Source organism: Trachymyrmex septentrionalis, unplaced genomic scaffold, assembly GCF_001594115.1.
Source record: "Trachymyrmex septentrionalis isolate Tsep2-gDNA-1 unplaced genomic scaffold, Tsep1.0 scaffold167, whole genome shotgun sequence".
Taxonomy (NCBI): domain Eukaryota; kingdom Metazoa; phylum Arthropoda; class Insecta; order Hymenoptera; family Formicidae; genus Trachymyrmex; species Trachymyrmex septentrionalis.
Window position 1 is genome coordinate 573,254 of NW_017304831.1, and position 13,381 is coordinate 586,634.

The 13,381-nt window shown below is 25.7% G+C and overlaps 1 protein-coding gene and 2 long non-coding RNA genes across 3 annotated transcripts; 1 reads left to right on the forward strand and 2 right to left on the reverse strand.

Annotated features, from left to right (window-relative positions):
- The first annotated feature begins 220 nt into the window (after nt 1–220).
- On the forward strand, nt 221–1,052 carry LOC108746333. Its single transcript, XR_001939163.1, has 3 exons — nt 221–312; nt 586–724; nt 912–1,052. It is a non-coding gene; the product is annotated as an uncharacterized LOC108746333 (long non-coding RNA).
- A 5,610-nt stretch (nt 1,053–6,662) lies between these two features.
- On the reverse strand, nt 6,663–8,011 carry LOC108746334. The gene is made up of 3 exons (XR_001939164.1): nt 7,998–8,011; nt 7,852–7,893; nt 6,663–7,161 (listed from the first exon to the last, which is right to left on the reverse strand). It is a non-coding gene; the product is annotated as an uncharacterized LOC108746334 (long non-coding RNA).
- A 1,657-nt stretch (nt 8,012–9,668) lies between these two features.
- On the reverse strand, nt 9,669–13,052 carry LOC108746312 (uncharacterized protein MAL13P1.304-like; the record flags this gene model as incomplete). The annotated part of the gene is made up of 6 exons (XM_018483006.1): nt 9,669–11,563; nt 11,665–12,046; nt 12,145–12,229; nt 12,332–12,473; nt 12,561–12,687; nt 12,826–13,052. Coding segments are annotated over 6 exons (2,832 nt in total), but the record flags the coding sequence as incomplete, so codon positions are not given.
- Nucleotides 13,053–13,381: the final 329 nt, after the last annotated feature.

Genomic DNA, 13,381 nt, shown 5'->3' on the forward strand with positions numbered 1-13,381 from the left:
TTAAACATCGTTTCTCTCTACTCTTGCGATATTGTAATTGATATAAGGCTTTGTAAGATAATATTTAAATTTTAATGTTTTTCTATTGTCATGGTTGCAGCGACGTCTGTCGCAAGCTATAACTTTCTTAAGCATAAAATTCCTTTAAATTTTTGTAAAATAAAATTAAAGTTTCTGTATAGTGTTTTCTGTATGAATATGTATATATTATATATATAATATATATATATATATTTGTACATACATAATCAATGTCAAACAGAAACTTATTTGGTGGAAACGTATTTTGAAGTATAGTATCATTTTTTAAAGGTAAGGTTATCTTATATAATAGCATTAGTTTAATGACTTGTTTGTTGACATAAAATGTTTAGACAAAATGATATAAAATCAAACATATCAAAAATATATATAAATGTGTTTGAATAGATTATTAACTGTTATTGTGTTATTATTATTATCATTATGTTATACGTTAATTTTCTTTTAGAGTTATTACAATTTTAAGAAAACACTGTAGATATTATTGCATCTTATTATGCATGAATAATTTATGATGATAATTATATGTGAATTCTTCTCCAGGTTCCTGAAGAATACAAATTTAAATTCAGGAATGTAATACGACCAGGTTGACGATTGAAAGTTAAAAGTGTATTCAAAAATCCAAATTTTCATTGAACACAAACAGGATACACAATGTATTAGGAGCATGTTTGCATAGGTAATTCTACAGTAATTATATATATGTATATACGTAACATTTTATATTATAAGTATCTGATATCAAAATTCAGATATCATATTTCATAATCTTATGGTATTATAGTTTTTTCAATTTGTAATAATTTCATAGAGATGCATATACGATTTTACACAATTTTATATGTAACATATGTCTTGTATTTCAGAATAATTATCCGCTTATACTTGAGTACTTTGGGCAAGTGTTTAATGCAAGCACATAATGTCAATAAATTCGCCAAATGGTGCAAAATTATTTGTATTGCCGTACAATTATAAAAACTGGAAATGTTTAATTTCTTCCATTTATAATCTGTCCTCTTATTATATATAGAGACGCAGCCCTATATTATCAAGAAAAAAGCTATTGTTTAATATAAAGTTATATACATACAGGTACCTATCAAAATAAGTAGAGTAGTCAGCCGATTCGTATGATAACAAAAAACTTCAGGTCCCGTTGAAAAAAAAAAAGAAGAGATAGTATGCATAATTGAAAGTAATCCATATATTTTTCCTGTAATACAAATGTCCATCTTTCGTTAAAACGCGAGCTACGCGAGGGCTACATGAGCTACATATTCTAAAAAGTAAAATGACCTAATCGAGCTTGATAAATAAAATGAAACTGAGGCATGCAAGGAAAAATGCACAATTTAGATATCGATAGTTACCAAGATAGAAAAGCTTTACAACTAGCAAGCATCGTATAGCTTGTTCCTATGTAATTATTTAGTATTTCAGTTCATATATCTGGGGTCTTACTTTAAGAACTGATTAACATTAATATATAGCATTTAATTAAATTATATTAAATTTAACCTGAATTTTTTATGAGATACATTTTTAAGGATATAATTTTTTAAATGTTATATATTATATTGTAAATGGTTCTTATGAAAAAAAAAATTGCTCATGCTCATTCAATTCTATATGTATATTTTATGTTAATGGTTTCAGAGTATTATTATTAAATTCTTTTTGTTATATGTGTATCTGATCTGAACAAATTAAGTCACATTGCAGTGTGTTAAACCTGAACCAGTCAGCGTCACTATTTTATTCTAATATAAATGTTCTAACTACGTTCAATTATTTCGAGATAGATTTGGTTCAAGTAATGCATAACTTCAGTGCCATATCCCTATACCTGATCTCATATCTGTGATCATTAGCTAAGCGGTAGCTAACATTTTGTTGTACAAAAAGAAAATGTACCTTGTTAAGTAGTCTATTCGATAGATTACTTGTCACTGTCACACTTGTCATCATTGTACATTTATTCGTCTTCATATAAATGATTGTAGTTAGAGATTTTTTTTATTGTAGACTGCTATACTCTTATGTTTACTGCAACTGTTTTCTTATTTTCAACTATTTCAACTAGATTTTAAATTATATTTCCTAGATTTGGAAGACGCGTCTTTTTCATTACCGATAATGATTTTTTATTGTTACGTTTACCGATAATGATTCTTATTGTTATTTATTTATTAATTTACAATGCGATAAGTCTGATAGGCTTAAGTTTAACACAAATTTATAAGTTAACTATAGCTATAAATAATTAGTTCATCAAAATTGCCAAAAGTCTTCATACATATGGATCGAATATATATAGATCATTAATCATAAATACATTATTGTACGCATAAAACATTTATTAAGGAAAGTCTGACGTCTTAAACATTAATCAAGTTAGTATAGTAAAGTACTTTACATCAGATGCCTCATTAATTCGTGTTCATAAAAAATTCAGTATTGTGTATGCGTAGAACATCTCTTTCGTATAATGATAAATAAACCTGTATTTACCTATATTTGTACATTATGTGCATTACATAAAATGTCGACTGCATAAAATCGAGGTAAATATACTGCACATATGATAATACTATTATATTTACCTCTTTCTATATATTATACTCACTGGAACTATAGATTCATCGCTATTACTTATGAAATAAGAATAGAAATGTTAGAAACTCTCACACAACAGGGTAAAATTAATATGCTTTTGATGCTTGCAGCATCGGGTTCATTATATTTTACATAAGTATGTATACTTATTAACTAAAAATAGAGTATATAGAGAACATACCTCTGAACAGGGTAAAAGTGAAAAAATATTCGGCAAGTTTATAATGTTCGTTAGTTCATATAATTACAGATACCTTCTTTATTCAGAGATACTAATTTATTTTACAAGTGTATCTAATTAACACAACTTTTTCTTTCAATTTTAGTAAAGCATTTTTATTACGTCAATAATAAACATCGCCCAAGATTTGTAAATATTTTTAGGTACATGTTGGTCACATCCGAATGTGTTTATTATGCCGTTATATTGCAATCACTTTTCTATGCAAACAAGATTAATGAGATTTCAGTATCATTTTTTCCACATACATATATATTCTATATCCTATGCTAGAGAATAAAACAAGTATTTACGAATTAAATATACATAGTGAGAGGAAATGTATTGAATGCTTCTAAAATGATAGTAGTAATTTAATACTCTTGCATATAGAAATACAAATTCTGCATTTTAATGAAAATAGTATTTCTTTTTGACTAGATTATCGAAGTGTTTCTAAACTGAGTTTTCCAATTGATTTTGTACAATTGCGCGTAATAAATGAATAACTCGAATGTATTACAAATTGAACCTTTATTCTTTTTTTCAGTCTCTGCATTGTTGTACATTGTGGGTTTAACTTATCACAATATAATGTTTTTACGCATAGAACACAATTAATACAGGAAAATTAATTTATCATAGATCTACATATATATATATATATATATACAATTATTAAAAATATACGTGAAAATTTACGAATACTCTTGTAAAAAAAAATATTAATCGTTTATACATAAAAATTTGAATTCGATAAAATTAGGAGATGTATTACATAACTAACAAAAAAAAAGTATTCGACTAAATATCATTATATCTTTATTAATCTAACTGCATACCTAAATATTTTACGCAGTACGAGTAAGCGAATGAACTTGTTTTAAAACCATGTGGAAGCATCGTCTAAATATATTCTGCCTTTCATATTGATACTTTACAAAGAAATATAATACAATAAAATATAACTTGCATAATTTGATAGACATATTGAGTTTGTATATTATCTCGAAACTCCTACGCATATAAACTGCATAACCAGGTCTAACTTCTTTTGACAAATTTGATAGAAGTTCCTTACACAGTACACATACAGTATTTATTACATAAATATTTTGTATATATAAGAATGACGAAAAAAAAGATACAGCTGTGTTCTTAGGCCTAGAGGATGAAGTTGTAAATAAATAACATTTTATTATAAAATTTGCAGAAAAGGAGAGATTAGAATTACGTTTTAAACCGCTAACATGTACATTCAATAAAAACATGTACAATATAATGCAATAAAGGAAACAGTTTTAAAGCTTCTATTGCACTATTCCCAGAAAATAAATCTTCACCAAATGCGATAATATTATTTAATTCTATGACGAAGCAACGTTATTGCTTGTTTAAAAGAGCTGATATTTGTTATTCATGTGTTAATGATTATTTAGTAATATACTGAAATGTATCATATTGAATTATATATACTCGCACGCGCGAATGCAATTTTTTAAAATATACGTTTATCAGGGCACTATTCATTTAGGATAATACTAGTAATATTCTCCTCCTCTCGGATAAACTTTATTCTAGAGAATATATTTCATTTATTTACTATCTACTGGCTGTAAACTATAAATTATGCAATCTTTCGAATTAAATTATGTATATATATATATATGTATATGTTTTTTAGAATAGTGATCCATTCAATGAAGTGAGGTTGTCTACAATAAATATAAAATATTCGAGGTATAAGCGCAACAGAATAAATTTCCACACACTTTCTTTTTATACATTACTATTTACATAGGGTGTGGAACATATGCTCGAATTTATGTCATGCTGTGTATATGCTCTTACAATATGCAATTTTAGAAATATAAAATATTTTCTTCTGCAACATATACACATGCAATTTAAAATAACTATCGTCTATTTTGCAAACATTTATGCACAATTACTTTGTGTCATTTCTACCTTGCTAAAAGTCTTAAAGAATATGAAGTCTTTGAAGAATACGTGTGAAAGAATACTCCTCAATGCATTTGAAAATTAAAGGAAATGTAATAAAAAGTAGATTATCTTCACAGCAATAATATGGCAAGCAATGATCTTGTAATTTTACTTTATAAAATATATGAAAAGAAATAGGAATGTATTTCTTAAAGATTCGTTACTAAGCTTATATTATAATGTCAGATACGAGACAACATACTTTGATTTTATGATTTTCTATGATTCACGATAACTTTATCTATCTAATTGTTAACAAGCCTAATTATAAACAAATTTCGAAACTGTATTTTCACATAATTTGTTGAACTCAAATTAGTGTTTATATTACATTTTCAAAACTTAATTTTCTGAATCTGTTCACGAAAGATCATTCTCGCAAACTTGAATAAATATTTTTCTGACATCATAATCTACGATAACATCGTCAAATCTTAAAACACTTTGTTCAATACTAATATCAGTAATACGTCTCCCTTTATCAAGAGGATTTTTATCTACTTGAACTAAATATGAGGTACCATAAAATCAGTCTCTACATTAAATATCGACAAAGAAATATACAACAAATTAAATTTTAATACTAAATATCATAGGATTCCTCTTTGTATGAAGAATTCATCAATCTCATAGACTAGACATAATAAATTATTAATTCATTTAATATATAAAACTATGTTTTTTAATTAAAATAACTTTTTAACAACTAAAAGACTTTATACAAATTATGATTTGGTTCAGACGCATTAGAGAAAAGTGCAAAAAATAAATTACATAAGGAAGTAAATATCCTTTTATTGCCAAATAGCAATAAACGAGCACAATAAAATGTTTAGCGATTCAATTTCATATACTGTTCTATATTATTTCGCTAATGATTAAATTAAAATAAAAAAACACAGGAAAAGCAGTGTACACTAATTAATATATAGTATATGAAAATTATTATTATTAATTCTGTTTGTGTATATGTGACTTTTTCAAATTGTAAATTTTCCGGATATTCAATACTGGTATATTCAAAGTAATAATTCTAATTAATATAATTATTAATTATTTCCACCCTATTTAAAATTTAAGGTAAAACATATTTTTTTTAAATATAATAATCCGTGTAATAAAATTTTTTAATAGTTTCACCCTATTAATCTACTCCTGCAATAACTTTGGAAATATACCTCAGAAATTTAACTTTTATCAGAATAAATAATATTACTACTGAAAATAGTTCCTCTTTCTTTTCAACACGTATATCGCATTATTCATATATTTACTTAATATTTAAATGCAACTATAAAATAATATACGTGCGTAATATATATGTATATATCTATATACATAAAATACATATTAAAAAAAAAATCTGCCAGAAATGCTTCTTGACCATATGATACAATTATAAATTAAGCATAACTTAAAAAATATTCTTTCTCTCTTTATAAACTTTTAATCTTATAGATTGTTTGAATAACTGTACGAATTATATTGCGTTAGCGTTGCCACCTAGATCGTTCTTATTCGGTATCAGAAAAAGAAAAAAGTTATGTTTATGAAATCACATACAAATGGTTTATGAAAATTATCGAAACAAGAAAAATCCAAAAATATTATAAGATAAAAAATAATTAAATAATAAAAAGCAACAAAATTTTGACAATCACAAAACAGAAAATATATAAATTATATAAATGATATCCCGGGAAAAAATATTATATATATGCATATTTTATATGTATAATTATATATAACTATATATGAAACATTTTTTCCCGGGATGAAGACGATTGCATAATAAATATATAAATTATTATTTTTATTGGCTTTACTTCCATAAATATTTGCAGTTTTAACAAGCTCCATATTTTCAAATTTCTTAATAAATTTATAAAATTCTTAACAGTTCATCGATAAATATAACATCGTAATGTATACGTCTTATTCGAAACGCCCTTCTTAGTTTTTTTCCAATGCCGTACATTCAGGGAATTTTTTTCATTACAAACTACATAAGACGTTTTACATTTTATGCAACCTGGAGAAGTAATGAAACCCAAACTCGGACATAAATCTTCAAAATCGAGTTTTTGGTCCAAACCCAAAAAGGTGGCAACTCTACATCGCGTTGTGTTTTAACATCTTGGAAGCTTTTAATGTAATAATTTTCAGTATCATATGTTCAAACACACACAATTTTTATTTCAATCATCGAATTACGACTTAGCGTAAGTAGTTAAAAATTGGCGACTTCTTCAGGAGCATAAACGACAATCACGCTGTAATAAATAAATGCACATATATGATAAACATAATTTCTTTATTATATTTAGGCCTTTGTGATCCAATCCTACTATATTAACAATTTATGTTAAATGTTTTAATCAAACTAGATTTAAAAAATGACATCGTAAGTAGATCTATAATCAATATCCTTGAATTGCTATTTAAATAAAGCATATATAATTTTTTTAAATAGTTTTTTTAACTTTGTAACTATTATACATGAAAATTATTTAAATTTAGAATATTTATATTCTAGAAAAATCAGATCACAAGAAGTCTGAATATATTGGAGATCTCATTGCAAAACTCGTTACCTCTAATAAAATATTACCTAGAAAAATTTGATATTTTGATAAATTGATTTGATAAAAATAAATAATAATGAATAACAATTCGATGTAAAGATTAAAATATCAAGTACCAATTATATCTACAGAATTAAAAAATAATTATCACAGTTTAAAATTTATGTCTTGCAAATGTCTTTCATAAATTTCTCTTATTATATGTTATTGTATACATGAATTGAAAAATGTTTTCGTAATCTACATGTAAATTTTAATAATTACAGCAGAAATTGATAATTGCAATTTTTCTATTTTTTTAATTATAAGATTGAAATTACGGAGATAGCCAAGTTTTGAAATGAGAGGCTTTATATAATAAATATATATTACACTCACCGACTGCATTTTTTCATGTTCTTCTACACATAGATATAAACTCTGAAAATAAAATAAAATGTCAATAAATATAAATATTTATGATTCAATAATAATAATGTAGTACATTAATGAATAATTATTAAGCCAATAAGGCGCTATCTTACACAAGTTTTAATTACAGTATCTTCAAGCAGATGATTTAAATACATTACTTATATTAATTTCATAGAAAATAATGTTAACATTATATATACAAGTTACATTTTAAATATAATAGGTATACATGTGATATTTTAAATTATTTCACATACATATACAATTTAATATTACTTCTTATATAAAGGACAATTCTTAAAATTTAATTTGTTTCATGGCAAATATTAAATTAAGGGAACAATGTCCTAAATATTTTACACATATCTATGTTTTATATATAATTAATAATTATGTTATTCTTATATTCAAATTTTAATAAATTTTAATTTATTACTTATTAATATTCTGTGAAATTTAAAAAAATGATAATTCTATAAATATTTTCTATAGTAAATGCCAATAACTTTTATAAATTATTTTTATAAATTATTTTGTAATATAGGAAGAGAATAATCTTCGGAGATGTATTATGTATCTTGATGTAGTTGTTCTTATGTGTAGGTATATATGTACGTAACATTTTACAGATTTTATAATTCTAAAAAATAATACAATAACCTCAAATGATAATAGAGATTTCAAAACATAGATTTAAATATTAAGTTACCTTTTTTTTAATGTAGAAAAAATACAACTTCCTTCTCGAACATTGTACTGAATCAGAGAAAACAAGTTTATTTAGCATTTAGAAGGAACAAAACTACAGATACGATTCTTTCTTTTTTCTTCTTAGATGTTTTTTCAGTGGGTGATGATTTGATGCATCTGACAGTCTACTTCTTAATGATATTTGTTACCTTATGGTCTATGGTCTCAATTATAATTATTGTGATGTAGTCTTAAATTACTATTAAGATTCATTCAAAATAAAATTTTATCTTATACAGTTGTATAAGATGTTCAAGCAGATTATCCTTTTACGATAGTAAGCAATTTGTTGACGGCATATCTCAATATATTGAGAAGCAGAAGTCTATAAAATTCTTTAAAAACTTGCTGTAACTCATCTCTCTTGAGGTTGGAAATTTTTCAATATGACTTTTTTGTGAACATCGTTATTGTACTGTATTTTTTTCTTCTCGGTTTCTTCAGTAAATAACAATCTGTTATATTTGATAGCTTGTGACTTAGTGGCATTCACAAACGTACGATCTATATTTCGATTAAATATCATTTTAATTAAAAGTCAACCAGAATCATTTAAGGAGACACAGTAGTATCTTGGCGCTAATATGTATCTTACGCAATATGATGTTGAGGCAGAATCTTTTCTTTTTTTATTGAATAATTTGACAGCATTTGAAATATTCTTGAATATATAAAATTCATTTAAAGAATTGATTTAATCTATCTTTCAGGATATGAAAGCTTTCAACATCTTTTTTGCAAACATAAAAATATTTAGTTAAGATATCGTTATTTCACTTATTAGGAAGAGTATCGAAATTTCATTCCATGACTTTGAAATCTAAAAGAATGATATTTGAATTAGTTAACAATAATATTTAGCATTGTGACGATTCGTTACGATTTAGTGACATAAGTTTATCGAACTTTGCTGGCAATTGCAGAAAGGTGTATCAGCATTTAAATTTAGCATTAAAAGAAGTTATCAAATTTGTATTACTATCAATAGCATCATTTTGATTGCATAGAACATTATTTTTGTTAAATGATGTACATGTTGTGTATATATATTTTTTAATTAAAATAAATATTCCTGAGGTAGGAAATCAGTAGTGTCATTCGATAATAAATCTTCCAAAGTTTGAAAATGTGAAACACTGATATCTTCAAAATCATTTATACAATTAGTTTTCATTATTTCACTAATTTCTTTTGAATCTATTTCGAAAAAGTCGGTATCAAATGTATGTTCAGAGGACATCAAAGTATCGCAATCGCTTTTTCCTCGTTCCTTCATCGTATCTTCATAAACACATTTTCTTCTATTATCAGAATTGACACACTGAGTGTCCATTGACGATTCCATAATTTGATCTTCGATAAATGTAGTTGAAACAATACATGTGTCCTCAGATTTATTTAATACACCGGCTAAATTAATTTCAGGCTGTTCAGAAGATTGCCAGAAGACATCTTCCAAAAGAGTTTCACTTTGGATATCATTCACGAAATTGTTGTGCTCCAAATCTATATAATTGTTTGTCATCTCGTCAGTTTCTTCTTTTTTGGGGAAAAATTTTTTCATATTACAATCGACTTCTACATTGGAGAAATGTAATCGATCGTTTAATATAAAAGAATCACTTTCTTTTTGTTGTTCCTTTATCATAGTTTCAGAATATTTACTATCGTGATCATTTATTTTTACAAAATTATCAAAGTTGACATGTTGGCTAGACGATGGTGGGTCTACAACTTTATCTTCAGTAAATGTAGTTGAAACAGTACATTTGTCATCGGATTTATCTAAACATTGCACTCTCTTTTCAGCGTGTACAGTCGTGACACATTTATCAGTATGATTCAAAAGATAAACATATTTATTGCAATCATTTTTTATTGTGTCGCAAGTCAATTTGATATCGTTTTCATTATCGTAAAATGTGTTATTCAGATTCCCCTGTGCTTTTGCCACGATAACGTTTGTACAATACTTTGGACATTTATTAACTTGACATACATTCTGTTTTATCATTTCCGTAATTAGTGAGCTACGATCAGTTATAAACTGCAAACTAGTCATTATAAAATGATCAACATGCCTTGTATTGCAACACGGGCACGATTTTTGTATCGCATAATCCGTGCTTGTTGGTAATTCTTGCTTCAAATCAAATTGATAATTCTGCTGAACTGCAACATTGTTTTGGCACGTTTTTAAAGGTATTGTCTCCATGGCACTTTCTTCCTGAGATGTTAATGCATCCTTATTTTGTGTTATCGAATTGTCACAAGAACTAATTATATTTTCTATTGTCATATTAGATGATACACAATTCTTTAATTTACTTTTTTCCGACACATTAGCCTTCAACTCATTAATATTTCGATCATCTAACATCGGTGATTTCAAATAACGCAAATTGTAACTGTGTTGTTTCTCATCCTCTTTTGTAAACTCCATACAGGTATCACTGTTAACTGAAGTACAATTCTCTGTACCATTATTACTTTTGATATCAGATTTAGACTCTAAACGATTTTTTTCTTTTAAATTTTTGTTGTCTTCATTAGAACGTTCTTTAATATTGGAATTTGTAAGTTTGTTTGAATATTTTGAAGAATTGATATGCTTCTTTTTGTTTTTCTTATTTTTCTTAACTTTCAAAGATTCCGAATTTCGATTAGTCCTTTTTCTTTTTACTTTATCATCTCCAGTTAAATCAATTATTATAATTTTGTGTGAATTGTTTTTTTTCAATGGTTTAAGGCTTCTTGATCCATTTTTTTGTAAATGAGTTTCCAAACATTTATTTTTATTATTTTTATTATTTGATAATGTATTATTATTTCGTAAACCATCTAAGCATTTATTTATTTTCTGTTCAGATGAACTTCCATTAGAATTATTTGGACGAAATAATGGAAACGAATTTATCTGATGCTTCTAAAAAAGTAGTATTCCAAACATTAAAATTTGCATTATACTTAATAAATGTAAAGATCTTCACATATAATTTGAGATGAAACACTATTAAAAGATCTTACCTGAGACTTTGAACAAGTCTGATCAGCATGAATTGTTTTGATACATTTTAAACCTGTAGAGTTATCCATTTTGTCTTCAAATAGCAGGAACTGTTTATGAAATTCCTTTATATCAAATTGATTTGATTCTATTAACCATAATGTTTCATTTTTTTCTTGAATAGGTGGTCTAGGCACAAATTTCAATAATTCGTCTTGCAATTTTGGCATACGCGGTCCTAACAGCATTACGGCTAACTCATCAATTCTTTTCTTTTTGTCAGAAAGATTTAACTTTTCTGTTTCTTCCATTTTTTTCCACATTTTAAAGGCGAGCAAATATCTGATATAAGCTACATCGGTTATAGACGTCGTCTTTGTTTTGAGATTAATAAAGCTCCTCCTATGTAAAAAAAAATATAATCTGTATTATCTCAATTTATTGTCTGAAATATAATTTATTATCTATGATATAATGTGTTAAAAAATATATTTACGTACATAAATATATGATTGCATACTTTTGTATATTTTTTTGTGTGTTTATTTCTAAGTAATATCCTGAAAATATGTTCTTCCGAGTTATCTGTAAACAGTTTAATATTAGAGAACTCTCTTTCTCTCTCTTATCTATATCGACAGTTAGATCAAATCAATTTTTCCAAAATCAATTTTTGATAACACTTACTTAGATATATGTACAATGCTGCAAGAATCTTTGCAGCAACTTTAGAAGAATCTTTAACGTGACTAGAAGTTTTTAACTCCATATCTATATACACATTTAACAAAGCTGATATTTTATTTAAATATTGACTGTAATATACATTCTGAGAAAGAAAAGAGACAAAAGATTAACAATGATCTTATATTTACAATTCCGTAAAACAAAAACAAATAATTGGGATTAATAGTACCTGTTGTTTTATATCAAGCCAATACATGTGAAAGAATATTAACATTTTATTAATATGATTTTTTATCAAATTAATTTTATATTTATTAAATTCGACAGTGTTCTCTGCTACGCTAGAAAGAATATTCCTGAAATACAGCAAAATTACATATCTTTTATGTATACCTTATTTAACCCCCGATCTGTTTATACATGTGTGAAATTTTTTGTAAAAAATTTAACAACGTTGAATTGGATCTTCATAATGATGTAAATGACAATCTTACTGGGTGTAGAAGAAAAGCAATCGTTCCAGATGTTCATAATTTCTACTTCCTGTACATGAACGTATGATTTTATTGAATTTTAATAACCATGGAAGTAGTTGTTCAATTTTGTTATTATCTTCCAATCTGACGTCTTCCTGACTTTTTAAACGTTTTTTTGTGTTTTTATTACTTTCACATTTAGAATTGGTATCCATAGCGATATCTTCCTCTGTAGCTCTGTAGATTTACAGTATAAATCCTCTGCAATGATAAAAAGACTTATAGCATGCACAACACAATAATCAATATTTAATGTTTTAAATTTACATTTTAATATTAATAAAATTTATAATATTTTATTTAATAAATAAAACATCTTGTTCAATCAAGTCAAGTGTTAAAAAGCATAATTACTGACTACTAAAATTGTTTCTACAAATTTATAAAAAATTTATTAAATATCAAAATTTAAGTTTACTTAACTGTTGGCACTTTAAATTATTATTATTATGATTATTATTATTATTAATCAGGTATTAAAATTGTTTTCTGTGTAAGTTATATTTATGATAAA